General features: G+C 41.4%; 1 protein-coding gene across 1 annotated transcript in view; it reads right to left on the reverse strand.

The window, feature by feature from the left end:
- SLC2A9 (solute carrier family 2 member 9) overlaps window positions 1-21,113 on the reverse strand; it is a 108,247-nt gene extending 87,134 nt beyond the window's left edge. The window contains exons 1-5 of the mRNA XM_072861840.1: window positions 20,979-21,113; window positions 17,015-17,113; window positions 9,489-9,649; window positions 2,520-2,644; window positions 1,011-1,156 (exon numbers count right to left, since the gene is read on the reverse strand). Coding sequence (XP_072717941.1) covers window positions 1,011-1,156; window positions 2,520-2,644; window positions 9,489-9,649; window positions 17,015-17,113; window positions 20,979-21,074 — 627 coding nt within the window. The 5' untranslated portion in view covers window positions 21,075-21,113. The remainder of the gene's footprint in view (window positions 1-1,010; window positions 1,157-2,519; window positions 2,645-9,488; window positions 9,650-17,014; window positions 17,114-20,978) is intronic.
- Between the last annotated feature and the right edge of the window lie 6,636 nt (window positions 21,114-27,749).

Here is a 27,749-nt window from a genome sequence, read left to right on the forward strand (position 1 = left end):
ACAACAAAGGTCAGTGAAAGCCATTTTAAGCTTTTTCCTAAATTCTGTTGCTTTGGTGAGGGGGAGTAATCTGTCCTTCAATAAAGGGTAAATTGAATCAAACCATTTGCCTTCAGGAGAGCTGAACAGGACAAGTGAGCCCCAGGATAAAGGGACTGAATAAGAGAGCCAGTCAGACAAAAATAAAAGTGTCAGGGAGGATGGTATCGTGTATTTACAAAGGAGTTGAATTTGGATGGACACAGGAGGACAAGCTCTCCTCACTTTTCAACTGTTTACTACTTTTGCTGGCTGTCAGAAGGGATTCTTAATTCAGGTTTCATTGCGAGAAGATTGCTGCAGACGTTTCCTCCACACTGCCTTGAAGATTCATCTCTGGATGAAAAGTATTTCCAAGTGCCAGCCTGAATAAACCTTGACTTCATTTATTCAGAGTAATGACGACATCCAGTGGCCACCAAGTTAATCTCAGCCTACGACAGCAAGATAACCTCTTATATCAGAATGGAGAATCTCTTTCCATAAAGGTATATATTAACTCTGCTCTTCCACCTTCTAGTGTAAAAGCAGGAGTGCGTTACAAGGAACACTATAGCCATTGAGCAAGAGTCTTCCTATCCAGGTCCTCATACAAACTCTAACCAAGCCTTTTTCAGTTCTATCTCACATTGAAAAATTATAAATGAAAACCACAAAAACTCTTAAGCACTTCCATGGTACCCAAAGAAACTGGAAACCAGCAAAAATAAAGGTGCATCAAGAAGGGCGGTGGGGTGGGAAAACCTGCATATGCACACACACAAGCCGCTCTAGATGCTTGCCACGTCTACCAAACTCAGTCACATGTACACGCTTTTAAAAGACATGGAAGAAACCACTTTTCAAAGTGCTTCAAAACAAAAAACAATGTTTCTGTTTTCCACTTTTGTAAGGAACTTAGTCAAAATATGAAAATAAACACTTTAAGCATGCTTGTGTTCTTTCGCAGAAAACATCTGTTAAATACTTACTTGCCCAAATATTTCTGGCAGCCCCAAAACTTGACCAGTGAAAACACCAATACAGATGAAAATCGCTGTGACCTGACCCAATGAACCACGGATTTCCTTAGGAGATATTTCACTCAAATACATGGGAAGGGCACTCAGAGAAATGCCTACAAAGGAAGGAAAAAAGCATATATTAAGTCAAATCACCTTTTCATTATGCCAGGTACAAAACAAACATCTATTGAAAGGAGTCTGAGTGCTAATCTGCTCACAACAGTTGCATAAAAACGTGCAAAGAACACAATTATATCTATCCACAGATAATATGAGTTATCTTCTCTGCATGTCTAATTACTCTTGCAGCATTTAACAACTATGGCATTGATTATCTGTTACAGATCTACAGTGATATGTGTAGGCTGCTATTTGATGAGAAGTACCAATGGTTACTCAGACATGAGAATCACCAGGAGAATAGATTTTATGTTTTAAATTTGTTCATTCCAAAGCAAGCAAAATCACATTAGCACTGGTGCAGGTAACGCAAAAAAACCCCCAATGAATCAGACAGAGCAGACACTTTCAGGTGAAATATTTTTACTGCAAAGGGTATTAGCAGAAGCTCCTCTCAATACAGGCTTACAGCTGCAATGAACTCTTAATAGCAGGCATAAAATAAGGGCAAGAATGCTGCTCAAAGCCAGGAGAAAACAGATGCATGACCCTGGTTAGTACAGTGACAATTTTTACAAGGCTCCAGAAGTTCGGTTGTGTGGTGGTAATGTGAGACAAAAATTAGCAGTCAGCACCAAAACTATCCATGAACTTCACATTGCAAGCAATGGACACATCCACTTTCAAACTGTAGTCTGTGCTTACTAACAACATAGACAAAGCTTGCCAGGAAGGGGGCTTAGCAATGCAAAGGTCAAAGCATGTTCCATTGTTTAGAGTAAGGTAATTACACTGAGAGTGTAAAACCATCTTAATTCATCAAGTCTGTCTCCACGTTATTTCTCACCATCTACTGATCTGTGAAGTGGCTGAGAACCTCACTGCTAGCTGCAAGCCTATTCTGGTGCAGCAGTGCCGCCATGATTTACTTTTAAAGCAGGAAGACCATGTTGCTAGGAGCAAATGATGACATACCAAACCTTCCACTTAATCCTACTGGTATTAGCATGGGATCAAACAACTTCTAAACACAAAGCAGCAAGCAGCTTTAATAAATAGACTACACCCTCTTAGCCAAAGGATTTTTATGGCATGAAGACAGATACACTCCACCAGGACTGGAGGAGGAAACAGGGAGGAACAACCAGGGTGGACAGCAGTGGCTAGCACCCATTCCAGTGTCTTCTCGAAACATCAGATCCTCCAACCCTTATTCTGCTGGTTTGCCCCAGTGAAATCAGTGTGGCTAGTCCTCAAAATGCCTCTTTAATGTAAAGAAAGATCTAACTGGGGGAGAGGAGAAAGATTATGCATGGCGCCAGCACTTTGGATATGTCCAGCATGATTAAAGCTTACCTGCATCAACACCCATTATAATGCGGCCCAGTATGAGCATTTCAAATGACCCTGCCAACAAGGAGAGGGACATCAACAACGCAGCTGTCACTGCAAACACATTATTGAGGAGCAACGTACATTTCCTAAAAGGAAAAGATATTTTATGTAAATACCAGCATCACAACAGTTAAATCTAGTCATATTCAAAGCACACTAGGTTATCATTCTTAAATATCCATAAATAAAAACAAAAAGTGCCTAACAAACACTGTCTCATATGTTGTGTAGAGTTCCAAAACACAACACTATACCCAAAAGGATGCAGTTCCAAACCTATGCCACAGCTTTAAAATCAAACATAACATAGTTAACTAAAGAGCAGTACTTCAAAGGCATAGCAATTAGCCATCCTACACATCCTAAGAACCCAAGTGCCGTGCCTGAAACTCTGTATATTAATATAAATAAGCATACTCTGGATACATGTACGCATGTCGGAACCAGAGAATATACTTCAAATAGCAATAAGATTATATAACTATAGGCATTTTTATGCTACATAATAGTTTTTGCCATTTTGAGAACTTCCCAACACTGACATATTTATGTCATTATAATTAATCCTTAAACCCATGATATTAAAAACATACACTGAAGAAAATTACTTACTACTTGTAGAGTTAGAAAAAACACTTGGGCTCACAGGAGGGATAAAAATTAACCTCTTTCCAAAAATTGTTGAAATTAACCAAAATATTGATTCACATCTTTTTTTCCCCCCAATTTTTAAGTTATTTCATTCTATAGCAGTAAAATAAAATGTGAAAAAAAATATTTATTTCAAAGAAAAGAAATGTACTTTATGGAAAATTATTACTTTGTTGAAAAAAATACAAATAAAATAACGAAAATATGTTTTAAAAATTTCAAAACATCTCAATTTCTCCTTCACACTATACCAACAGCTGTATTTCTTACAGTTTTCATCTTACAGTCCTTTCTGCTCAAGTTTGAGGGACTCATTAATTCAACAGTGACTCGTAAGTCTCATAACTTCTGCAGAAGGAAATACTTTACAAAAGAAATGATATGTAGGATTTCATGGGCTTTTGACAGTCAGATTCAAACACTGACATCCAAGGTCTCGTTTCCTGAACACATGCAAGAAGAGTGGTTAAAGATATAAGATCAATAGCTCTGCTGCAATGATTCTCTATTGAAAGATGAAGTAGAAAACCCACCCAGAACTGAGACAATCACTGCTACCTTATACACACCTCTCCACAAATATGGATTTAAGTGGCTTTTTGCTAAATTACACCCTGTAGGTGAATGGCTGGAGAAGCCATTATCATCAGGTTTAGCCTTGTGAGAGACTGAAAAGTTTCTTACAGTTCCCAGGCAGACTCACAGCCAGGGCTGGGATATCTGCTGGAGATGTGGTGGCCTCTCCACAGCACATCACGAGACAGCTGCTTTGCATTGCTTATGATCTAACACAAGATAAAACACCACAATTTTCACAATTACATGGCAAGAGAATGATTGCACACTATGTTTTCCATCTGTGAGTCACCTCACTTAGTTATATGTGGTAAAGCAACGGACCTTTGTCTTTACCAGTCACATAATTAAGCACAGTCTTGTTCTGGCTCTAGAGGTGCAACTCAACACTGGAGCCTCCAATCCCACTCGGAACAACATATGAAGGAAACAACCAATTTGAAAACAAATTTACCTGGAGATAAATGTCACTGATGATGTAAATTATGAGGATTCTATTAACTTTGACAGTAAATGGCGCAGGCTGAAAATATACTGATTTTATTTGAAAACAGAAGTGGTATTAAATTTGTAAGTATTCTCAACAGATTTTCAATCTCTATATACTGTAATTTCCATGCAAAAGAAGAGCAATGACCAGAAAGGCTGTCTACCTTTTTCTTTTCCAAAGCAGGTAACAAACTGACCCAGAGGTCCTCATTCTTCTTGAGTTCAACACATAGGTACCAACTGGAAACCAGCTGAACCAGTTGTCCAACTTGTTACAACAGTCAACACATTTTTGATAGGAAATATTTTTAATACTTGTATTTCTAATTAGTTTTCCTGCTTTCTAGTGTTTTTTTGAGCATTGTTTGAATGAATAACATTGTCTGAAGATCAAACAATGAGATACAGCTCATTTAAAGTATACGTTTATACAACATAGCTGTCAAGCGTGATGACTTTACCATTTGAAACAAATTTTTCAAATGGATGTAATTTGAGAGGGCTAAAGTGATATAAATAATACCAGCAATGGAAACAAAATGTTCATTCAGGTCAAACAAGTGCTATACATTCACCTGAAGTAATTACTTTTTTCTTCTTTATTTTAACCTACAAAATATTTATCTTTTTAGAAGTTGGCCAGCCACCCCTTATTCTATGCAGCAAAGAACAGAAAAGCGCAGCCTAACTAACAAAGATAAAAACAAAGGATTTTGTCTTTGCTAGATTGGAAAAAAAAATGAAAACAAGAAAGTAATGCGCTGTTTAGAGTGTTACTATATAAAGCATGTACATTTTTGGTAACAACAACACTGTGCTGGGTGTCTGTGGCAGGGTTTTGGAAGTGAAGGGGCTGCAGTGGTGGCTTCTGTGAGGAGATGGAATGAGGGAATAACAAGGTCAGTGGAGGAGAAGGTGCTCCAGGACTGAGCAGGTACATCCCCAGAGGGACTGCGGCCCATGGAGGACCCACGCTGGAGCATAGGAGATGAGTGAGAAGGAAGGAGCAGCAGAGGAAAGTTGCTGTGCACTGACCCCGACACCCTGCACTGCCTGTTCCCTCACTGAAGGGACTGAGTGTGACCTGCCATGGTACCAAGGGGGAGGAGAGGAGCCTGGAGTGATGTTCAGCCTGGGAAAGTGGGAGGAAAGGTGTTTTAATGTTTGTCTTGTTTCCCAATACCTGATCAGTAATTAAATATTCATGCTAACTGGCAAGAAATTAAGTTAAATTCCCCAAGTGGAGCCTGTTTTGCCCGTGACAGTAATTGGTAAGTGTTTTCCCCTTCTTTAGTTTGACCCATGAGTCTTCTTGCTCCTGTTCCTATTTCTCCCCAGTCCCGCCGTCCCACTTCGGGGGTGAGGAGTGACGAGCAGCTGGGTGGGTGCTTGGCTGCCAGCTCGGGCCAGGCTACCACAAACATAAACAGTGGGAACAACTTCTCATCATAGCTCCTAAGAAAAAAATACAGCAAAACCCTCCAAAGTCCCCATGCTGTCTGAGTTTACTTCCAGTCAGGTCATACATTCAAAATTGCTACAATCATTAAAAAAAACTATGCTTTCCTGGTCACGCAGGCCAAAACTGTATTACCTTAGAAACAAGCATAGAAAAAAGAAACAAATCAAAAAATCCCAACAAATCACTGCTTGTACAGCTCTAATGTAAGTGATATAAAGATACTGCACTTAATAAACCACCACAGCAGACACCTTCCCTTGGGAAACTCCAACCAGTCTTGTCAGATAACTGTGCTCACCACACTTACAAAGTGTAAGTGTGCAAACTTCAACAGTAAGCCACCATAAGAAGAGACACACGCTGATGTGTTGGTCAGCCGAATAATTTCTCTCACATTCCAAATCACAAACTGATCAAGCAATTGTCCAAATGGTACATGAAAACTATTGAAGTATAAATATCATACCTAGTCCTTACATAGCACATTTCATTTTTCAGTCTTGCTGAAGGTTATAGAGCACATCAATATCCCTATTTCTGTAACTGGGTAAACAGAGGAATAGATAGCGAAGTGGACTCAACCTAAAGCTAACGTGCAAAACAGTGCCAGACCTGGGACAGGGAACCTGGACTCAAGTTCCAGTCCAGAGCCCCACAAGGTTCTGCTGCAGCTATTGCACTAAAAATACGAGACTAGCATTCATTTAGATATGAAGACTTTTGTTCCTTCCATTCAAGTAATTCAGAATTTTCTCCAGCCAAAAGAAATAAAGCATTGATGCATTCCAAAAGGAAGATGCTTTCAAAAACTTCCAATTGAGCACAAAGCATTTGTCACAAGCAGCTATATCCTAAGCCAAACAGTAAGTTTTGCAACTTAGTGCCAAAACTGGTTCTAAGACTGACTATCCATACTGTTGCAGGAATGTAACTTCCAATCCTGTACTCAATCTGAAGCAGTCCTAAGAGAAGAGCCATTTGCTCAGTAGAAATCGGTTTCTATAAGCATTCCAGCTGAGACAGACAGTTCACCCATCAGCGAGACACAAATAGAGCTAAGCCTTAAGGATTTTTTTCTGCCTTTTTCTTTTTTAGGTATTTTGGATATTGAAAACACTTGAGAATCTCTTCCTCAGAACTGTCCATGCCTTTTTGCAAAATCACATATGATTAATCTCTTGTGATTTCAAGGTTGTCATTTGCTCTCATTATATTGGATAGTTCCAGAGACCAGAACACAATCCTAGCGACTACATGCCCTCCATGGCTGCAATAACTTTAATTAAGGATATGAATTAATAGTTCTTTTGTCTAAAACTCGCAACTAGGAAAAAGATAGAATTAAAGTTGCATCAAAAATGTATTGTTGTCTCAAAATTCAGTAATAAGAAAGACTCTAGAAGCTCCACCCAGGAGCAAATATAATACCTTATACAAAAAGTACAGTAAGGAAACCAGGTGTTTAAATAACAAGCTGTGTGTTCTTAATCTAGGTGTTTAAATAAAAGCCAGTAACAGATTGAACACTGGATGACCATTTCAACTACAGTAGACGACTTCAGAATAAAGAAGTGGTAGAATTACTAAAATAATCCAGATAAATTCCCTTAATCACTTCATACTCAAAACGGTTCACTGTGCTAGAGGGAAGGCCTTGTCCCTCTCCTGCAAATGCCTCCCTAGCAGTGGCCTAAGCAATCCACTGACCATATCACTCTGGGTGTCCGGGATACACAACAGCAGCTGCTCTTTGGTAGAAGAAGAGAATTTAAATTATGAAGTGTCAAAGCCACATTTGAACATGGGACTTATGCTTATGTGGATGAAGGCTCTTTGAAAAAATTGCTCTACATCTCTCAAAGTAAGTAGGGCCTAGAAATCTGGTAATTTGGAAATTATGTTATGAACCTTACAGCAATATGATTCAAGAGTGCTCTTTTTAAAGTCATACATTATTTCTGACTAATGCTTTTGATCCCACTTAGTTCATTATTCGGTGTCAGTGTAAATGGAGCTCTGCTTCATCATACATACAACCCTCCAACCTACACTTGAACAATTTAAGAGCAAAGTATTTTATTGTTCTGTCAACATTTCATAATGTGCTCCTCAATTACCGTACCAATAAGTCAGTCTCATTTCCTAGACCAGACAAACACACTGCAGTGTGAACAGCAAACTCAAGAACCACACTGTGACAAGCAGCCTTTATCCAGTGTCCCTGAGAGACGCAATCCCTTCCCATCTCTAATCAAATACTCGTACACCGTATCTATGAGAGAGCTTTTTCACGGTTTAACAGGGATGAACAATAAACAGGGGCAGAGTCTGCAAGCTTTGAAGCTCTGCCCTGGAAATATGATCTGCTCCCATCAAAGTGGTATTCATATGACTGAGATCAGCCACCACTTTAACAAACCTGCATACAAAGCTGTTCTACTCTTCACCAAAAATTCAAGCCTTCTACAAACCCATTTTTTACTTCACTTTTTAATAAAGTAGAGTCAGTGGCAATTCTGGGAATTAATCAGTCCGAGTCAGGCATAGTTTCCTATATTTAAGACATGTGTAAAAGCCAAATTGATGATTTGGCAGAAGAAATTGCAAACCTAAAAAAAATAATGTGATTATGAAAAATATATAAGAATTGAAAATCAAATGATGAAGTGAAGGGACAGACTAAATTAATGAAGAATGGATAACAGATTTACTGTAAGCATGAAATGGAAGAACCTGAAAACATACTCTTTGAGGTGAAAAATGGGATGTCGAAGAGTTGGGAAAATGACAAACAGGCCTAGGAGAGTACAACTTAAAGTGATGGAAATAGTCAAAATGTAGAACAGAAAAGTAAGAACAGTGGAGGTGGATGATTATATTTAAGCCTCCATGATGACCTTCTCCAGTGATTTAATTGAGCAAAAATTATCAAATTATATAGAATTGACAACTAAGGAAAAGCCAAATGAGCAGTTAAGATGAAGGCTATAATGGCTTTTTTTTTCATGCCCTTCTAAATATAGGTAAATTACAAATTACTTTTAAAATTCTCTTTGGGAGACTGTATGAAACAAGAATTTGACAGAAATATCTAGTTAGTACCTTCAGCAAAAATGCAAACATACACCAGCACAAACATTCCTAAAATACTCATGTTCCCTATGGCCAAGACTTGGTCAAATACTGCATTGCATAGAGCAGGGAAGGCGTCCCCAAGCTTGGGGAAAGCCCAACACAAGCTTCACCCTAGTTTAGTTCTTTGAACTGTATTTTAAGTTGACACAAGGAAGAAATAAAAAAAGAGCAAATTTTTATTACTGTATGGCAACAAATGTCGAGTAGCAAATGAGACATGTTGATAGCTTTATGTACAGTACATAAAGTACAGTGTGTACAGTAAGATACTCAGCAGACTCTTGAAACAAGAATCTGCCAATCCTTTGTGAAATCTTTCCTATTTTATGGTATTTTCCTTTTGCACTCTTGACAATTCAACCTCCTTGACATTTCAACCCACTGCCCATTCAGAGGAAATGTCTTCTGTGACTCAAATGATGCACAGTAAGGCCAGGGAGAAAGGTACAATTTTACTCTTGGAAATTAGGAACTCTTAGAAATGAGCTTTCATAATTTGAAGATGTTTAAATTTGCATTCTGGTGAAGAGGGTTTTTAAAAACAATAAAAGTAAAGCCTCCTAGAGAGGCCAAGTGAGAAACTGCTTTAGAAACTAGAAGTTTTCCAATACACTTACCGTCCGAAGAACTTCACAATTGGGGTAACAATAATGGCACCCACAAGGCCACCAATGGCAAAAATAGAAACAGTTATAGACCAGAGGAGAGTCAGTGTGCTTTCATCCACTGAGAAGCCATATCTTCTTTCCCAAGTTTCATTGTAAAACTTCTTGATATACTGAAAGAAAATACATAATAATAATACATGTAAAAATCACACTTTAAGAACACAGCTGACAGAAACAGAACTAAAAAACAGTAGCTTGCTTGCAGGAATCACCCTTGCTCTTCTATGTCCCTCCTCCAAAAAATGGGGCCTCACTTTTAGATGCAACTGCAATACAGACTAACTGAAGCAGTCAAAGCATACATACATTTAACTACATGCCAGTCATAAACAAGGTGGGGAAAAAAACACAGGTAGACATGAATGTACAAGAGTCTTATAAAACAGAAACTCCTATTCAGCAAGGATGTTACCATTTAGGTTGTCAGCAGATTAACAACAGTTTGTTTTAGCCTTACTGTGTACGCATATATAAACATTTCAGCCCAAACTGGGGCTAAGGGCTCAGACACAGAATCACAGAATGGTTGAGGCTGGAAGGACATCTGCAGGCCATCTTGTCCAACCCCCCTGCTCAAGCAGGGCCACCCAGAGCCAGTTGCCCAGGACCGTGCCTGGAGGTTTTTGAATACCTCTAAGGAGGGAGACTCCACAAAGTCACACCACCCATTCTTGGCAAGGTCCTGCACAAGGTACTGCACGTCAGCTGAGCTCCACTCACGGCTCACGTACATACTCTTAACCTCAGGCAGGTGATGTACCACATCCTAGCCTAACAGGATGTCCTTTTGGACAAGCCAAGCAAAACTGCACTGCCTAGCATTTGCAACGACTTTTAAAAAAAGAACATGCATAAATGCTAACTACTGTTAGTCAATCAATTAGTTGAGACACTGATCATTAAGCAGACTCTTACATGAGGAGCAAGTAGTTTTACTGCTTTTTCATGGATCTATAGTACGAATAACTTGGAAATACAAAAGAGGGAGGGAGGGAGGCAGGCTCCAGTAGCTTGCAGAAGGGAAAATGTCTTAAAGAAGTTGGTGAGTTGGCAGAAATGCAAAGGTAATGAAGAGGAAGGGAGATGCAACCAATTCCTGCCAGACAGCAACATGACTGACATCAAGAGAAGAGTTTGGCTTGCCTTACAGGACAGAGCACCAAGTGCCATTTGTTGATAGGTTTGGGTGTGTGTGGGGGAGTTCACATGTAACTTAGGAAATTCCCTGGAAAAAGTTTAAAGATGCTTTAAAATTTATGTAAGTAGGAATTCTTTTGGTAAAAGCCTACACTGTGCTTACCATTAAATGACATTTATCATCTCTATTTTGTATTTCAGTACTAAAACATAGATCTCAGATTTGCTTAAAATTAAGTGCCTTTCACTAGACTATTTTTTCCAAAGGGCCAGTATTGTAACTCTATAGCCATTCTTTAGCATAACATTAGAAAAAAAAATAGAGTGAATTGAAAACAATTAGCATTCATGGATTGAGGGAAGAAGGGAGGCTGCGTCCACTTTTAAACTGTATTTATGACACTGCCGCATCTGGCAGCCATACAAAATCAAGGACCTACTAAGCCAAGCAACGAAAGATAACATTTTTCTCCCAAAGAATTTACAGCTAAGACAAATAACTGTTAGAGGAGGGAGGCAAGAGCTGACAGCTGTTGGTTTGATACTGATGGGGGAAAAGAAAAGCCCACAGTATCAGTCAAAAAGAGCTAGTTGTCTGACACTGTTAAAATTAATAATCTCAAATCACTTTCATAAGTATGTTATAGCTTCTCCCCTTCAAATTTACATATGCTGTTTTTCTGAATGAAGTTCAGGCTGCTAAACAAGGTAAGCAATTTCTTTTCAGTAATGAAAGATGTATCAAACATGAAATCAGACACTTAAGACCCTGATACGAATCTATCTGCCAGACAAGCTGGTTCTTTTAAGAAATGAGAATCTGAGACCTATCTTCTAACTCTTCAGCTATCCTCAGACCTACATTTTTTTCCCATGGCAGCTTAATTTCCTTAAGAGCCTTCCATAAGGGCCCTTCCAGGGTATGATTTGAAAGTCCAAGTGCCTCTTGAATCCCTGGAGAACTCAGAGGCCCGAGTCACGGTTCTCCTTTGCAAAAGCCATGCCAGCTCTTCCCCAAATTCTCACTTTTCTACTACAGTTTCTGCTAGCTTGTCAGGTACAAATAACTAATTCTTAGCATGTACATTCCAATTTTTCCCCCTAAAAACTACTTTTTTCTTAAAGTCACATTAACCCTCTCAGTCTCTCTGTTACTGAGGCTATTCAAAAAGAAGCTGAACTGTGATACGAAGCCTATATTTTGGGTTATTTTTTCAGTCTTGAACAAATGCTAAGGTATTTTGGCAACCTGACACAAAATTGTCACTAATTTTATTCCATATCTCTACTGACATTTCAGCTTCTCCAATACATCCCCTCTAAAGAAGGTTCCAGTGTGGGACATCCCCAGACTTTTCCAATCCAAAACATTAATTCAGGTTTCTCGTTATGTCCTTGTATCTTCTGAACACCCTTTTCAGCTTCATCTATCAGCCTTATATCCCCAAGCCCTCTGTCTGGACATTTTTTACACCTGCTAAAAGTACGCAAACCCCAGGACCAGCTCACTTTTTAGCCTTCTATGTGCCAGAGTTTATATTCTTTTTCTGCTTTCCTCACATGAGCACAACTGCAGGTTTCTGAAGGATGCCTTCTAACAACTTCCCTTCCCTGCTGTTCAATTACATCAAAGTTTATTCATCTTTCTAAAAGGTAAAGATGTCATAGCTCCAGTATGATGTTTTTACATAGTCTCTGTATTGCTTGCAGAGACATTGTCTATTTACTTCCTTTTTAGTCAAGCGTCCTTATTTTCATGCTGTTCCCATTTTGAAATCAAGCAAAGCTCTGATGCCACTGTGGTGTCTAATGCACTGGCGACGATTCAGTACCAGGCGGTCACTACTGCAGAAGGGCACAGCACGCTTGTGTAACGCTATCACCCATTCTGTGTCACTGCTCCCCAACAAGCTTTACAGTATCACAGAGTTTAATCTTGGCACTTTTCCCCAGTTTCTTCTCAGATTTCCTCCAGCACGTCATAGGTACTAAATTACCCTGGGGCAGGACTCAGCGGTATAAGCCTAACACCACGTTTGCCTTGCTCAAACTAGGAATTTCAAACTTTAGGTATTTCAGCCTTGGGCACATAGACTGTTTGATTTGAGGACTTTATTTAGTTTGAAACACTACCTCTCCACCTGCAAAGTACCTAAGAATGGTGGAGGCAGAACATACCACTTACTGTCTTCCTTCTAACAAGCTTCTCATAGGCCTCTTGTGCCCTGAATTAAAAGGAGGACAGGGATATTTCTCCCATCCTATATGTTTCTATACAAACAGACAGAAAAAACACACACACACAAAAAAGTCAATTTGGTGCTTGGACCATTTAGAAGAATCTCACAGTAAACTTTCAAATGAATCTGCCATTAAATCAAGTAATACATCTTATCTCTTTAACACCAATATTCAGATTATATTTAGATTCAGTTATCTTCTTGTTTAGTTGAAGTTCATTCCTCATAGTAATTAATAATAAGAGAAGACATTTTTAGAACACTATTAGCATTTCTTGCTAATGATAATGGCTAAAAATAGTATGCAAATTATTCTCCCCTTGTGTTATGACTAATTTTCTCAGCATAGCTTTTTTATTTACAAGGAGACATCAAATAACTGCAAATGTTCAAGAAAAGAAAGTACAAACTACAACACTCAATAGTAACAGATAAATGTGCTGGCATGTACATCACCTGTGTCTGGATTCCCACCGCCAATAAATGGGAAGCTAATAACACGTACAGGTTTTGAGGAGTTGCACATGAAAATGAAAATCCAAAGAACAAAACAAATCTGATCCAACAAATCCACTGGATGTGAATCCACTGAATTCTGTGGAAAGGCTCCTTTGGGATTTTAATCAGTTGTCTGAACATCACTAACGGCATAAACGTGTATACAAAAATTTTAGCCCCTAATCAAAGTCTACAAGGAATGGTAGCTGACTGATATCAGTATCTCGTATTCTGCTGCCTCAGTTCATTAAGGTAGTAGTGCTAGGGTGGGAAATACAAGGAATACATATATTTTATATCTTTATATGTATATATAAATATAAGGGATATATTTTAAATATAAAGGAAATATTTTCCTTGTCTCTTTAACTGTAAATAACTTACATAAAGGGAAGAGATGAGCTGGTCTTTAGAGAAGAAAAATGACCTTACCCATAGTTACAAGGGTCACTCCCACATAGTGACAACTATCCAACTGGTTGACACAGCAGGCTATACATTTTTGCAATACTCTCACTTTCCCCATATCAGCTCTAAAAGGAATGTAGAGCTGCAGCCGCCCGCAAGAAGGGGGCAAGGGCTGCACGGCAGTAAGTAGCAAAGACTTCACTTCCCGCACAGAGCACAAAGCGCATCATTGTTCTACAGACCTTGCCCACAACCAGTCCATGGAATGAATTGTAGAAATTCAGCTCAGAAAAAGACAGCTTCATCTTGTATTCAATTAAAGCATTTGTCTCCTTACTGCCGAATGCTTCCATGAGTTTTTAATAAATTCTGGTAACTCTTTGAACAAGCCCATGGAGACTTCTAATTCTGGGTTTCTTGTGTGGTCAAGCACTGTGTGCAGGGGGAAGCACACCTGCAATGGGCCACTGCTCTTTCCCACAGAAAAGTAGGGGACTGAGTGGGAAGTGATCTCTGCTCTGAGCAGAGCTGGTGCAGTTTATTCCCCCCTTGCAACAAAAAGGAAGTTGGACTGAATACCTTACGAGATGACCAGCAGTAAAGTTCACCGGTGAGAACTGTAGGGGTATTCCCCTGCAGTTTGACGAGCTGGCACAACTTTCAGCACCGAAAGTGAACATACACAAGAATTTACAAACAGTTCTTCAATGCTTCAGTCTTAAATGAACTTCCCTGCCCCCCAGCTCAGTCATCGTGCTGATGTGTTCAGTTCCAGGATCCTGGAAACATCCTGTGTTTTAGTCAACAGTCATTATCAAGCATTTTTTCAATACCTCTCAAAGCATCATATAGTCCTTCTCTAAAGCTGGAGGACTTCAGGCATCAAAAGGAACTGTACTGAACTAAACAGAGGCAGAAGACATCCAACATCCCGGAGAGATGCTCATACAATGCAGGCTGTAAGCTGCACGTCACCAGAACAAGTTATTTGTCCTAACAAGTTTATAAATGAAACTCAGCTTATGGCTTTTAGGAATTACTGCACTCCCCGTATAACCTCTTATAGGAGTGCTCTTTATCTACAGCTAGAAGCAGCTCCCCTTTGATTTTCCTCAGTCACCTTACATCAGTATTCCCAAAGGGTCACCTCGCAGCAAACTGATTTGGTGACATACAGGGGGAAAACAGATGAGGCAAAGGTTCCTTTTCTTGTGCTGCAAGAAGCACAGCTTTGGTATGGCTCACTCCTCTCCACCACGGCTACGGGAAGAGCCCAGATTCTTCCCTTAAACCTGGTCACTGCAGCTCTGGGAACAGGGACAGGAAGGTGGGCTGTCCTAGGCAAATGGATGACACAGATTAATCCTGGGGCTAGAGAGAGGACCAGAGGTCACACTGGTATTTTGCTCTTGAACTACACAGCTATGTATTCCTTGTCAGTAGGGTGTATAACAAAGACTGGTCCTTAGCCCAAGCTAATGTATGGCTTAACATGAATAAGAAGGACACGAAGTTCTCTAACACTGCAACACCACGCTGGAAAAGGGCAGACTTCATGCATACCTGTCAAGAGTATGACCAAAGCCATCAACATGGTGTCCAGCTTCAGTCCAAATGCAACAGTAAAGATTTCAAGCAAAAATGGACAGCCCTGGAAGCGCTACTAACCACAAGGCCTGGAATTTTGTCATGGTACAGTTGTACCTTCAACCTCCCCACCCGCACTCTGGTCACCACTATAAACTATCACATGGTTCAAACATAACCGTCTGAGTGTTGCCAAAGAGCACGCCCTATCATCCTTTCTTTCCTTTGCTCCTGCAGAAAGTTGCAGGTGGGCTCTGATTACCAGGATGGCTCATTTTTTAAATGGCGCTTAAAAGTTTAGAAATCTGATCATTCTCACTGCTCTGTTGACAGTATCGAGGCAGTGCAGGAAGTACGTCTACCATCAGGACAATTAATACCATTGCTCACAGAATTTCAGCTTCCTGCTGATTTCTTCCAAGCCATGTTTATCTTCTGATGACTGCAAGGTGAAGTGATGCTCCGACATGTCATGCTAGAATAAACATCCAATCTGTCTAACCCTGTCTTATTGGCACAAAAAGTACTTCAGGAACGTCAAGAAAATTCCCAGAAGTTACGAAGGGGGTAATTAAAACTTCCTACACAGTGAGTCTCTTCCTGGTCCTTTGGGTTGTCAGTTTACAAAATAAAACACACATATGAAACATAAATTTAAAAAAAATTCTTCTTTCATTATTTGCATAAATATTGCATCCATCTTTAATGTGACCAACCTGTTTAGGAGGAAACCTAGCCACACATTTTATAACAGATTTCCATAAAAGAAGGAGCTTAGCTTTGGAAAGGACCTATTTTGAAATGGAATTTCCACAGTTAGTTGCCAAAATTTACTAGCTATGTTTTTGAAATAGTGTTGCTTGTAACTCCACTGAATTGCTTACTGCTGTGCTTAACTGAATTAAGAGGATCTCTAGACAGCCAGAGTTAAAGCAAAATGTTCAGATTTCCATTTGATAACTGATATTTTAATGAAATCCCCCCAAATATTGTACACTGATTTCACAGTATTCTATTCATCAAATCTATTCCATATGTTGCAGCCAACAGATGGTCAACACAGCAGTTTTGAATTCAGAACCAAACAAGGCATCGCCACGAAACACAGAAGAAGAGGCCCATTATTTAAGAGGAAGCCAGAGGCACTTTTTATAATATCGGTGCTGTGGGAATGAAATGTGCAATCCTCCAGAACTGAACGATGTGAACAGAAGTTGCTGAACATGTGCACAGAGCTACCAAATACTCACTAGTCAGAAAGACAGACTATTAGAAACACCTTATCACGCAAAAGCATGCAAGAAGATTTAGTATTATTCTGGGCTTGGGGAAAATGAGAAACAAACCACGTGCACCCACTCACCTCAACAGCAGTGTTTTGTTTCCTGACAGGTACTGAATGAAACAGTATGGTTTCACCCATGAGGGTGAATTCCTCATGGGCAGCAGAAAGAAGCTTTCAGGCAAAGGAAAGTTACCATATGAGATTTAACCTCTTCTACTACATCAGGAGGATTATGAAACCAGGACGTTGAGGAGCGCACACTAGCTGGACAAGGCTGCCCTCTGCTGCTATACTCAATTCCAGTTTTGTCAGTCACTTACCACTGCAGGAGCGTTCACCACGGAGAGATTGTAACCATAAAGAAAAGATGACCCAAAAGCACCAATTAGAGAGGCTACAATAAGACTCCCAGACCAATTCTGAAAAACAAAGAAAAGATGCAGCTATTGTTAGCATACTTTAAATTAACGTACCTCAGATTTTAAACACTCCTTACGCTACCTTGCATAGCTCCTGCAGCCAGATCTCCTTGCTGCAGAACGGCCTGAAACACTTCCCCTTGCTGCAATCCGAGGAACAGTAAATTTGAAGTGACAGCATCTCAGTTAACATTTACCAAGGCACAAGTGAACATTTTAATTTCTTTCAACCTCACAGATTTTTGCTGCAAGCATCCCATCAGCGCCCATACCAAAAAGTAAAATGCTGGAGAAGCATATTCTCAGCAAAGGAAACTATTGGCAACATCCCACTAACACAACGAAGCAAGGAGTAGCGTGTATTTGATGCAACAGGTCTTTGGGTAGACCTGACTTAGGTGAAAGCCTGGGAGATGGTGTGTCCCCCACTCCCATGCATATAAAGATTAGGGAAACTGTGACCAAACAAATGAAAATGATGCCTACTAACTAGGTTTTGTAATCCACATGCAAGTCTCCAACAGTAATTTGCTGCCACACCCACACACACAATCCAGTGGAGATGCCATTTGCCCTTTATTCCCAGCGACACACCTGTACCTCTCCCTTTTCAGCTCTCCTTCCTCCATCCCCCTCATCCTGTTTTTAGCCCACCTCTGCTAACAGTTTCTTCTTCCACATCAGCTGTTGAATAAAAGGTAGGACTGCTTAGATACTGGAGTTTCAGTCAGTTGATTTGAGAGATTTTGCATTTCAGAGTCCTTTCCACCTTCCCCAGTATTCTTTTCTGCCACTCAGTTCTCCTGCTGCATTACAGAGAGTAGCAGAAGTGACCATTGCCATTCCCAAGACACGTTAACATTAGTGTTTTGCTGGTTGGTTGTGAACGTTGTTTTGTAGATCATGGAAGACAACTCACCCTTCTTGACCTCCAAGTATGTTAAAGTGGATGGCTTTCTAACATGTTTTGAATTTTAAAAAAAACAAACTCTGCTAAGAATCGAGAATTTCAGGCACAGCTCACTGTCATTTTATGTCCAGCCTCATCACTCATTGAAGCCTTGATCCTTTCAAAGGGAGAAAGACCTGCTCAAAGGAGGCTTAGTAAACTCAGCTTCAGTTATATCACTTATAGCAGACACAACAGGTTAATGAGTCAATACATTCTGTCAGCTGCACAAAGCTGTATGTTCGCTTTGGCAGATGAAGATTTGGAGCATGAACTAGCTTTGTGTAGCTAGCACATGGCATAGCAGCAGTGACAATGGACTGGAACGGGCTCCACCAGCCTCACAGGCACAGCAGGGCAAGTGAACGCACCATAGTTGTCCGCATGTGCCAGAGCTCACGTTCCACACTGTCGCTGTAGACTCTCTATGGTCTGTGAAGAAGGGATGAGATACTCGGGTACCAGGGCAGGGACCGCAGCATACAGCCCAGCACGCGTGGCATGTGCCACGTTCCATAGCTGCCACTCCTGAGGGCTCAAAACGTGCCCTGTGGGACAGCTGAGTGTTTTAACTTCTTCTGCATGGTGTGGGAACTTTTTAAGAGATTACACAGTTCATTAACCAGTCTGGTTTTGGTCAGGTGAGGAGGAAGTGTACAGGGGGGAAAAAGCTCCATGTAAGTAATATATCCCGTTGAGTTCATTACATAAGCCAAATACAATTTCTTATTATTAGACAGCTTCTTAAAATGAACCTGCCACACACACAAAGCTTTGCACCATTACTTTGGTAGCAAAAAGTAGAAATTTTGACACAAGGCTTTATTTAGCCGCTGGTGGTAACACCGCATATTAGGTGTCCATTATTCCTCTACTATGCACAAGCATTCCTACACTTAGGAGGAATGGCTGCTACTCTGAACTAATGAGGAGACTAATGAATGACACTGAGGAGAATTTTCCTGGAGGTCTACCAGGCTGCTCCCAAAGGGTTCACAAATGATAAGCGCGATTTCACAAATGCTATGCGGTAATCTTGATGCAATATTGCTAAAGGGCTCTGCTCCAACAATGCTAGACCATCAGAAAAATCCTGCAAAGGAAATGATTCAGATCATATAGCCTAGTGTATATTAAAAACTCCAGTGAATGCTTAAACCTTTCAGCACAGGCAAATTATATGCACATGAAGATAAGTGGAAGATAATGCAGGACAAATCACAGAAGCACTGCCAAATTAGAAAACCCCACATCCACTTTATTTTCAAGTGTTGCAAATAGCTAGGTTTAGAGCCTACTTCAATACCAAGAATTTTACAAGTATACAGCCTGCTGCAGAAAACCTCAGACTTACTCGATTCAGAGTTTTATGGTTTTTAGAACACGAACTTCAACTTCTCCATGACCTATCTCCTCACACACTATTTTAAATATTTGCTCAGGCTTCAGCAATGCCAGATAAAAGATGAAAGCACAATGAAGCAAGAACGCAAAAAAAAAAAAATCATGAAACTGTTGCTCAGAAAAATATTAACCCTGTGGCAACACTAACAAAAGGAAAGGAAAGAAAAAAAACCACCAAACCAATGTGTTTTACAGTGACCGGAAAACAAGGCGACCACGCCTCCCTCATAGGTGTTCCTTCACCGCCATCCGTGTGCTCATGCGTGGCTGCCGTCAGCGCAAGGGCAGGTAGGTGTGACTGTCACCACTGCAAGAAGTGTGCAGCCAGGAAAGCTGCACGTCGGTTCACAGCAAAGACCTCCAGGCACCTGAGAACTGCTTCCTTATGAGAGTCCCCTTTTTTGGTCTTATCACAGATCCCAGGGCACCGTGCTCTGGAAGATGCTTTTTCTCAACTCCTGTCCTTGTTCAGCATAGCATTTGTGTCGGCTACTATGAGCCTTAAATTGTCTTTTTTAAAATGCATGCCAGTTTGCACTTCAGTTTTCAAAACACAGTTTAGAATACCGTATTTTGGTTAGTTAGTTATAATCCCCTTCTCAGATTAAAACACACTCGTAAGCGTACACGAGGAAGTTTTAATACTCTTAAAGAGATACTGCTAAGACCTTCTACTGACACTGGGAACCTGGATTTTGGAGCACCTTACCCGATGCCCTTAACGAGATCCGGTTTTAGGAAAGCATCAAGTACCCAGGCAATCCTGACCGCGGGGAACGGCCGCGCCCCGCCAAGCACCGCCGCGGGCCGGGAGGCTCCCGCCAGGTGCGCCGGTGGCACGGCGGGCCTTCAGCTTGCTCTGCCCCTCGGGGCTGCGGGAGAAGAAGGGAAAGCTCCAGCCCCCGCTCCCCGGGCTCGCCCCTGCCCTGAGCACTGGCCGGTGCGGGTGGTCTCGGGAAGAAGCGGCGCAGCCGCACGCGCCCTCGCCTCGCTCTGTCCCGCCGCCCCCGCCGCGGGGTGGCTGCTGGCCCCGTGCGGGCGCACGCCGGCTGCCGGCGCTGCCCTCCGCCCGTCCTCTGGGTCCCGGCTCGGCGGCCGCGGTATTTTTAGCTCTGCCCCCGCGCCTGCCCGCCGCCGGCCTCTCCTGCACCGGCACCAACAACTTTCCGAGCGGGGAAGGGTTCGGCGCCGCCGCCGTGCAACCTGAGCTCTGCCTCGCTCTCGGGGGAGCAGCGGGCAGTTACTCCGGCGCCCACAGCCACCGTGCAGCAGCCGGGCTTCTCCTGCCTCGCCACCACGCTGGGAAAGGACTGAAGTCACCCCCTCTCCGGTTAATCGTCCCCGCGGCGCGGGCAGCGCAGGCCGGGCTCCCCGCCCGCCTTGCCTGCCTACGCCGCCGGGCTCGCTCCCGCCCCGCTGCCCGCTCCGCCGAGGACCCACCGCTAAACGGCGACGGTCATTTCCAAAACAAAAAACCCTCGGGGAGACGCCGCGCTGCTCCGCGCTACTTACGCTCCTGCCTGCGCGGCGGCGGCCGCCCCCCCGTCCCCACGCCACCAGCGTGGCCGCCTCGGGCCCCGCCGCACGGTCCATGCTGCTGCCGCACATCTCCGGCGGGCAGCGCGCGGGGCGCAGCGGGGGCGCGGCCGCGGGAGGCGGCGGCGGGGGCCGCGCCTGGCGCTCGGGGGTGCCCGGGCGGGCGGCGGCGGTGCCGGCGGCCCTGGCCCCCTGCTGCAGCGCCGGCCGCGGGAGGACATGGCTCCCGGGACGGGAGAGCGGCAGTGGCGGGCGCACGCCGCCCGGGGGCTGCAGGCAGCGCTCGGGGGATGGCACACCCCGCGCTCATTTATCTGCGTGCTTCTGCACAGCTCCAGCAAGTGTGCGTGCCCGGCGCCGTGCGTGTGGTTTCCCGGCAGGCCTCTTCCCTCAGCAGGGATTTACCCAGCAGCGCAGGCAGGGCAGAGAAGTGTCACGACCCCCACCTGTAAATAGTTCATCGCGGCCCCCCGCCGAGTGGTACAGGGGCTGGGGACCACGGCTTGCAGGGGGTGCCCGTGCCGCGGGTGCCGTCTGGAAACCTAGAGTCTGGACGCTAGAGTAAGGAGGGGAAGAGTTTTCCCGTGTTGCCGAGCCTGGGAAGTGAAGATACCACAAGCCTTGTAGCCAATTAAGATGTTAACCACACGGTGTATGGATGTTTCCACAGCTGTAGGAGGTTTAGATCTGACACGCCACAGTACTGCTGTGTAACAGATGGTGATTAGACGTGCTTTCAGCTACTACTTTTGAAGGTACCTATTTGCAAGCATGGGGATTTTGAACTGCTGAGAGTTAAATTACACCTTCTAGTTGGCAATGGATGAGTATTAAGTGCATCTGGGAGCTATTCCTAGATGACTGCAGTTAATATTGGTGTAAATCTGTGCTGTTTCCACTTCTGACATGCTACATACCTCACGGCTAGCTTAGAGCTCTCAAAGACACAATAAGTTATGCCATAAAGCACTGCAAGTTTGAAAGCAGCTTATGATGCAGCAACTTTGCACCTTGCTTTGAAGTGTCTTTGGCTCAGATCAAGTTGAGCAGCATTTGAATAGAAAGCCAGATGCTACTCATTAACATGTAAAATTATTGTACATATTGAGAAACGTCAGCATAGCTAGATGATCTGAACATCATTTATAATCTTTTTGAAAGCAGTAAAAAAGTCAAGTTAGGAGAATCAAGCTTCTAAAATACATGGAGTCTATTTGAGATGAATCAGACACCTGTGTTTGATTTAGTTTCATTTTAAATAGCACAGTGCAAGTAGTTCAGTTCATATTCAAATACGAATAATATGGCTGCATGTGATGTACATAATTTCTCACCTTAACACACTCACATTTTTTTGACCTTTTACAATTGCCGTTAGTAAGTTACAGAAACTAAACACATGCTACTCTCTACACCCCTCATATTTTCATCCTGGCAGCTTCCCCTTGCTCAAATCTCCATGTTCCCATGGAAAGAAGCATCAGTTTGCTCTTCTCTTACATGTCAGAGTGGAAGGGGAAAAAGGGGAAGAATACACATCTTTGCGGATTCTTGTAGAAGGTGTCAAGAGACAAAAATCAAAGCTTTTTTCCACAGAATACATCCTCCCAAAATCTCCTTTTGAAGGCACAGAAACTCTCCTCCAAAATGTTACCACTGTCCTCAGTTACAGAGTCCCTCCCATAAAAGTGAGGCTTTAACCTATCCTAAAGTCATGTAATTCCAGAATGGTTTGCCTAAACAGTTTTTTGGCTAGTTCAAAACCAGACATACATATAAAGAGAAACACAGAAAAAATTAGTGGCCTGTGATGCAGATGCCCAGTAAACCCATTAGCAGTCCAGGTACGAAAGGCAGAAAGGAAACAGCAGCATTCCTTTGTTTAGGACAGTAAGCCCATGCCTGCAAGTATTCATATAGGTTCCAAATAGTTATTTTCTGCCTCCTGTCCCCAAATAGCAAACAAATGTGTTAACAGAAGATCTGGGGAATTCACTTACCATTTTTTTCTTCACCGCCTTATTTTCTTTCATCTCACCGTTGCTTTGCTGTTTGTTCTCCATTCTGTTACCTTGTTAGGTAAAAGGTGAGGAAGAAAAGAGGGAAAGTTGTGGTACTGTTCAGCTGAGGCATTGTTTTGTTTAATAAAATCATACATCTGACCCAGGAAGTACTTGAAAAAGTGTATAAGAAGCCTAGCTACTCCCTTCAAAAGTCAGACCCTCGTTCAGGAAGGCACAGTAGCACCAAACTGCATGCAGTTAAAAGCAACCAAAAATCCATGTTAACTATGTTTAAGAAGTTTACTAATGCTCTTTGGAGCAGCAATAGTAGTTCTTATAACAACTAAAGCATGAAGAGGAAAAAAGCTATGGTATCAGGCCCTTCAGTGAACGTGCTGTCTCTGTTAGAATAGGAACATCAGACCACTGCAACTACACAAGGAGTTTAGTTAGTCAGGTGGAACTACATTACTATGGCTGGGTTTCAGCCAGGACATTTGGATTAATTGGTGGTGTGATTCTAATGATTGTTAGACCTTATATTAGCTGGGGCATTGCCTGAACGTGTTTGCAAAGGAGGGGTCCATTTATTTACTGCTCTGTCAAGAAAATACTTGCCTGAACAGAACCATATATGCTTTAATAGTGTTAAAGGACATTTTAATCATCATTTGTTAGGAAACTAAACTGATTTCTGGGGTTTCGGAGGCGGTGGGTTATCTGTTATTTACACTGTGCTTTATTGTATGATCTGGGGCAGTCTATCAGTCTGTTCAGTTCATTTGGAATATGGATTACTGGGTTCTTCTATCTCAACATCTTGAGATGACAGCACATTTCAAGATCTTTGCTTGCTTGGACATTATGGTAATGATAGATTCAGTCTTGAATACAAGTTGTCTTGTAGACAAGACAAAAGGCTGGGACAAGGTGCTTCAAGATTGTCCAACTTGAGAACTTTGGTTCCCTATGCATTGTACTGGAAATAGGTAGGTGCTTCAGAAGACCTTTTTTTTTTGATTCAACACTAAAACTCTAGTAAAACTCTAGATGGAAGAGAAAAGTTTTGAATCTTACTCCTATCCTGTAGCTTGTGTGCTTTAGAGCTACTGCTGCTACCTTTTTGCACTGAACTCAGAGCCGAAATTCTCTGTGGCTGACCACTTGTGCCTCTCAGTAAAGGAGCCATCCTTGCAAAACTTAAGCTGAGGACTTCCCTGTGCTTCCAGCTGGATGCTTCAGTTACTAGTCTATGGCATGTACTTCAATGAACATGCTCCTCTCCCTGTACTGTAAATCACACATACACACTTACACAAAAGAAATCCACCATTGATTAATGAAAGATTGATTAATTAGAACATCCAATGTGAAGAACACATTTCAAGTTTCTATGTCCCCCCGACCAGGAACAATTTTTCTATTAGATCCTGATAAGTGACATAACTGTCTGGTGACATAACTGTCTGTCTAGGTGTTCTGGAACTCTATTAAGAACTGAAGGGATTATTTTCTTCTCAAGTATTTTTGTTAAGCTAGATCTATTCTGGTGCAAGTGAGACTGTACAAGTCAATGCTTCTTATACTGTTTGTGGAAAATGTCAAACAGTCCCAATATTAAAATAGCATTGCTGGAGTCAGGTGTGGCATGACTTTAATTTGGCACAAAGCATTCCTATGGTACTGAACCATTTAGTAAGAGTTAATCTCAAATACTGTAGACACCCCAGCTTCCAGAAATACCTGTTCTCTTAAGTAATCACTTGACAGTGTTATGTCTCTTTTTATCCATATGTGTATTTTTATCTATTTTTATCTATCTATTTTTATGTGTATGTCTCTTTTTATCTGTATCTGTAGAATCAGTCCTAAAGAGTCTTTACAAGATGATGAATTATTGTATCTGGATTTCAGTATTTCATACAAGTCACAATCTGATCTCTTCTACTGAGAAGGGGAAAGATTGAATTTCTATTTCAAAATGAATGTGGGTTTTTTATATAAATTGGGGGAAAAATTAAAGCTATTTTCCATAGAAATCTATTAACCAGGAGAGGAAGACAGAGATTTCAGAGTTAATGACGGCTTATATAGAAACTGAGTACTTGACTAGCACAGGAAATAATTTGTTTACAAATTTCACAAAATTGGTTTATACCAAGATAAATCTATTCCTCCCTCCCCAAGTCAAACACTTGAGAGCATTGCCAAATTTGAGAAGTTGCTCCAAAGTATCAAGTCCAGCTTCTAGGCGCTACTCACCACTTATCCAAAGTGTTCTTCACTTCCAGTGATTTCTGAAGTTCAGTGCAGTTCAGAAGCAGCCCTCTTCAGGATTGCTACAGCAGCCGTCTTCTCTGAAGTAGGGACAGTTAAAACACTGAATTACATTCAGAGACAGCTTTAACTCTTTTATACCTTTTCAGAAGTAATAAATAATTAACAGTAAAAACAAAGGATAGTATGACGCTTCAGCTGGAATTCATGCAATAAATCTTTACTAACCAACAGAAAACAAACTGCCTTGTGTGGCTGCAATACCATACAAGAGGTCTTTGTTTCAGTTGCCATACAACATGAAAAAGCTTTGCTTCCCACATTTGAACCAATAGACATTTGAAATGCAAGTGCCTAAGGCTAGGACTCGCATTCATATACTCTTACCCGATTATAAGTGAGTGACCAGGTGGAGGAACACCCACAGCATTCCATGTGCTGCAAATGGCTTTTAACAGTGATGTGTTGGGCCAGTACTTGTGCACGTGAGACAGCGTGTGGTACTTGTCAGGAGTCACCCCTTTGCAAGGTTTTGAAAGGCTGGGACAAGACATACTGTACAGCAACAACACCCACAGTAGTTCATAAAAAGATTTACCTTGTCTGCTGTTATGGCTTTGTGCCATAGAGAGGAACTCCATATCAGTGTTAGTTTAAATACTAAATAAAACATGGGTCAGGATAAGTGTGTAGCAGTTCTGACTTTGCTTTTGCTATCAGTTCCTTACATCCCAAAGCTAAGCAGAGATAAGAATGCTCTTTGGTGTGAAAAGGTGCTCTCTGTTTTGACTTTTCCCTGCTGGTACGTGTATTGCTTTCTCTGAAAATCCAATGTTAAATTAGGCTCATCAGCATTTCCTCAAGGACCTTAACAGATAATTTAATTGGATTGTCTGTAAGCTTGCAGATGCTAAGCTATCCAAAATGCATTAGGTAGAGAGGCAGCTGTACAGACATGAGTTGGCTGAAACTGTAAATTCTGGCTGGGATTTGAAGTAATCTTGTTCTTTTAGGGAAGGTGGCATTCTTGAGCATGTGGTGCTTGATTTGTATTTCAGGTTATGATTGTTCTGGCAGCTCCTACGGATCACTTTTGACCTTGTTATATAAAGCTTAGTGAAGTTCTCAAAAGATATTACCATCAAATTTGCTTCAGCTAAATGTAAGCATCTTTCTACGGTTACAAGATGCTAATCAATGAAAACACCACTTTGGGGGGACAGAAAAGAAGTTCTGCATAAGATCCCCTAGCGTATTTTATCTAAAGGTGTCTTAAACTTGGCACCCAATATCTTACAATTAACAGGAAAAAAGTGAAGTCTTGTACCTTAGCCCTTTGTAACACAGGTGTTAGAGTGGTTTGAAGGAAACAGGAGATTGTCTCCTCACTCTCTGGAGTGAGAGTGAGGGATTGGACAGGTGAGGTTCAAACATATCTTGTATCTTAGATGCAAGTGACAGATGATACCTTCTAGAACTATATACATTTAATTTACATTTTACATAATCTACATTTTAACTGAAATCTTCACAACTTTTAAATTAAGCCAAAGTGATTAGGTTTGTGACATCTAAAAGCAAGATGCACTACTTCTTAGTAGCATCCGTCATTTGTGGAAAGGACTTGTTGCTCAGCATGTCCCATGATTAGCATAAGAACAGGAAAATAAGCAAGACAAGGCTATAAAGCTGGCACTGCTACATTATAAAACCAGTTATATGTGGTTATGTAAGCTTTGGGAAGACATGCCTGTTAAAAAAGCATGAATTCAATGATTATTGAAGAGAAGGCCACTCCATGCTAGAACTAATCCTTTCAGACTAAACAAAGCTACCTCTTTGATCCAAGTTTTCCCAAGTTTTAGATACAAGTTTATAAATTTGGCCTGTATCAACTTGAGCAAGAATACAAAGAAACCATCTCAAGGGAAGCTTACACAGTTATGACCAAGAAAGAGGACAAACAAGAATTGCTTTGTTAGATACCATGCAAGAAAGAAGCAAAGATTTTTTTAATTGAAATTTAAACACAACAGAAAAAAATAGAGAGAATCTTTACAAGCAAGCCTAAGTGGAAAGCTCACCAACTGAATATTCAGACAGAAGTCTGTGAAATTTTAATTTCAAGATTAATTTTTTCATTGTTAGGAAGTTAGAAACAGAAATGCTGGTGTACATGTGATAACCAGAGAGTATACAGTGTCTGTAACTATATGTGTGAATGCTCATTCACACACGAAGATGTAGCTGGTTTCTATGCAGGTAGGTCCCTTTGGAAATTCAGTCTCAAATTGGTAAGCCAAACCGATGCTTTTAGTTCTATAAAAACGCCCTGATATGGCAACGCAGTAGTATACAGTTCAGTTTTAAACCTAATTCCATAGGAAAATTAAGCATGTACATAAATACTTTGCTAGTGAAAGTGAGAACATCTAGCTTCTTTCTTAGTCAAACCCCCAAAACTGGA

This window comes from Ciconia boyciana, chromosome 5 (genome assembly GCF_034638445.1).
Source record: "Ciconia boyciana chromosome 5, ASM3463844v1, whole genome shotgun sequence".
Taxonomy (NCBI): Eukaryota; Metazoa; Chordata; class Aves; order Ciconiiformes; family Ciconiidae; genus Ciconia; species Ciconia boyciana.